This window comes from Labrus mixtus, chromosome 2 (assembly GCF_963584025.1).
Source record: "Labrus mixtus chromosome 2, fLabMix1.1, whole genome shotgun sequence".
In the NCBI taxonomy this organism is placed as follows: domain Eukaryota; kingdom Metazoa; phylum Chordata; class Actinopteri; order Labriformes; family Labridae; genus Labrus; species Labrus mixtus.
Genome location: NC_083613.1, coordinates 35,350,437 through 35,352,936, shown reverse-complemented (window position 1 = coordinate 35,352,936; position 2,500 = coordinate 35,350,437). Strand labels below are relative to the sequence as shown.

General features: G+C 28.4%; 1 protein-coding gene across 5 annotated transcripts in view; it reads left to right on the top strand.

The window, feature by feature from the left end:
* The window catches only part of LOC132993703 (CSC1-like protein 2), a 41,576-nt gene that overhangs the window by 17,950 nt on the left and 21,126 nt on the right, over positions 1–2,500 (top strand). For all 5 annotated transcript variants that reach the window (XM_061063698.1, XM_061063715.1, XM_061063688.1 and 2 more), the window contains exon 2: positions 1,386–1,606. In XM_061063698.1, the coding sequence (XP_060919681.1) occupies positions 1,442–1,606 (165 nt within the window). In that variant the 5' untranslated portion in view covers positions 1,386–1,441. The remainder of the gene's footprint in view (positions 1–1,385; positions 1,607–2,500) is intronic.

The following is a 2,500-nucleotide window of genomic DNA, read 5'->3' as shown; positions in this document are numbered from 1 at the left end:
TATATATATATGTGTATGTATATCTTATATATATGTATGTATATATTATATATATATGTGTATGTATATCTTATATATGTATGTATATATTATATATATGTGTATGTATATATTATATATATTTATATATATGTGTATGTATATCTTATATATATATATCTGTGTATGTATATATTATATATATATGTGTATGTATATATTATATATATTTATATATATATGTGTATGTATATATTATATATATTTATATATATGTGTATGTATATCTTATATATATATATATATGTATGTATATATTATATATATATGTGTATGTATATATTATATATATATGTGTATGTATATATTATATATATTTATATATATGTGTATGTATATCTTATATATATATATGTATGTATATATTATATATATATGTGTATGTATATCTTATATATATATGTATATATTATATATATATGTGTATGTATATATTATATATATTTATATATATATGTGTATGTATATATTATATATATTTATATATATGTGTATGTATATCTTATATATATATGTATGTATATATTATATATATATGTGTATGTATATCTTATATATATATGTATGTATATATTATATATATATGTGTATGTATATATTATATATATTTATATATATGTGTATGTATATATTATATATATTTATATATATGTGTATGTATATCTTATATATATATATATGTATGTATATATTATATATATATGTGTATGTATATCTTATATATATATGTATGTATATATTATATATATATGTGTATGTATATATTATATATATTTATATATATATGTGTATGTATATATTATATATATTTATATATATGTGTATGTATATATTATATATATTTATATATATGTGTATGTATATATTATATATATATATGTATGTATATATTATATATATATGTGTATGTATATATTATATATATTTATATATATATGTGTATGTATATATTATATATATATATATGTATGTATATATTATATATATATGTATGTATATATTATATATATGTGTATGTATATATTATATATATATATGTATGTATATATTATATATATATGTATGTATATATTATATATATATGTGTATGTATATATTATATATATTTATATATATATGTGTATGTATATATTATATATATATATGTATGTATATATTATATATATATGTGTATGTATATATTATATATATTTATATATATGTGTATGTATATATTATATATATATGTGTATGTATATATTATATATATTTATATATATGTGTATGTATATATTATATATATTTATATATATGTGTATGTATATCTTCCCGTATATCTTTGAGTAACAGGTCGTTTCCTCCCTCAGGTTCTCTTTCAGGATGTGGCGGTGAGCATGCTCATGCATGCTGCCTGATCCTCACCATGGCGATATATGGCGGACAGGCGTGCAGCGGGCAGGACAACTGCTCCGCCCACAGCGACTCTAAAGACTACTGCTACTCGGCCCGGATCCGCAGCACGGTGCTGCAGGGGCTGCCGTTTGGAGGAGTGCCCACCGTGCTCGCCCTCGACTTCATGTGCTTCCTGGTGAGTCGCCACAAAGCAGCCGGTTGCTGGCCAGGCTATCGTTTGGTCGTTATCACATCAGCTGGTGCTCTCTCTCACTCTGCTTCACTAACACACACACCTCTCCTCTCTCCTGTTAAAGGTCACATATCCTCCTCTTCTTCTTCAGTTTAAATAAGTCTCAGAGCTCCTCAAAACATGTGTGTGAAGTTTCTTGTTCTAAATCCACTCTGATCCTGTATTTGATCATGTCTATAAACCCCTCTATTTCAGCCCTGCTCAGAACAGGCTGTTTCTGTGTCTGTACCTTTAAATATGTAAATGAGCTGTGTCTGACCACGCCCCCTCTCTGAAAGGGCTTGGGTGTACTCGGTCTTTCTCGCTCCATGTTCTATTGTTTACGGTGAGAAGGCAGACTCAGAGGGCAGAACAAACACCTAGCTGTGGGAGTGTCACCCACCTGGGGGAGGGGCTACTGCCCTTTGTGATGTCATGAAGGGAAAATCTCCAAACGGCCTGTTTGAGCACACATTTTCTGAAAAGTGGAGCAGGCAGAAGACGGAGAGGATGGACTTTTCTCATCACTGGGGGGTTTGTAGACGGACTAGAGACACATGTTAGAGTTAGAGGAACATGGTGAAGAGGATTTTAAATGAGACCTTTAAAGGCGGAGTTAAAACTGAATCAGATTCTCCAGCGTTCAGGTTTCCCCTGAAGTGGAGAGATCAGATACACAAAGTAACGTGGATCTGAAATGTCCGACAGCTAGGTCGAGTAATTCTTTTCAAAGATCTATTTTCAGCTCGTCATCGACTCCTGACAGAAAGAGCAGTGATAAGATGATGTCACAGAGCAGTCTTCCATAGAGCTCTATGAGACGATTCTTATTTACTGTAACAGTTTGATCACCAGCTG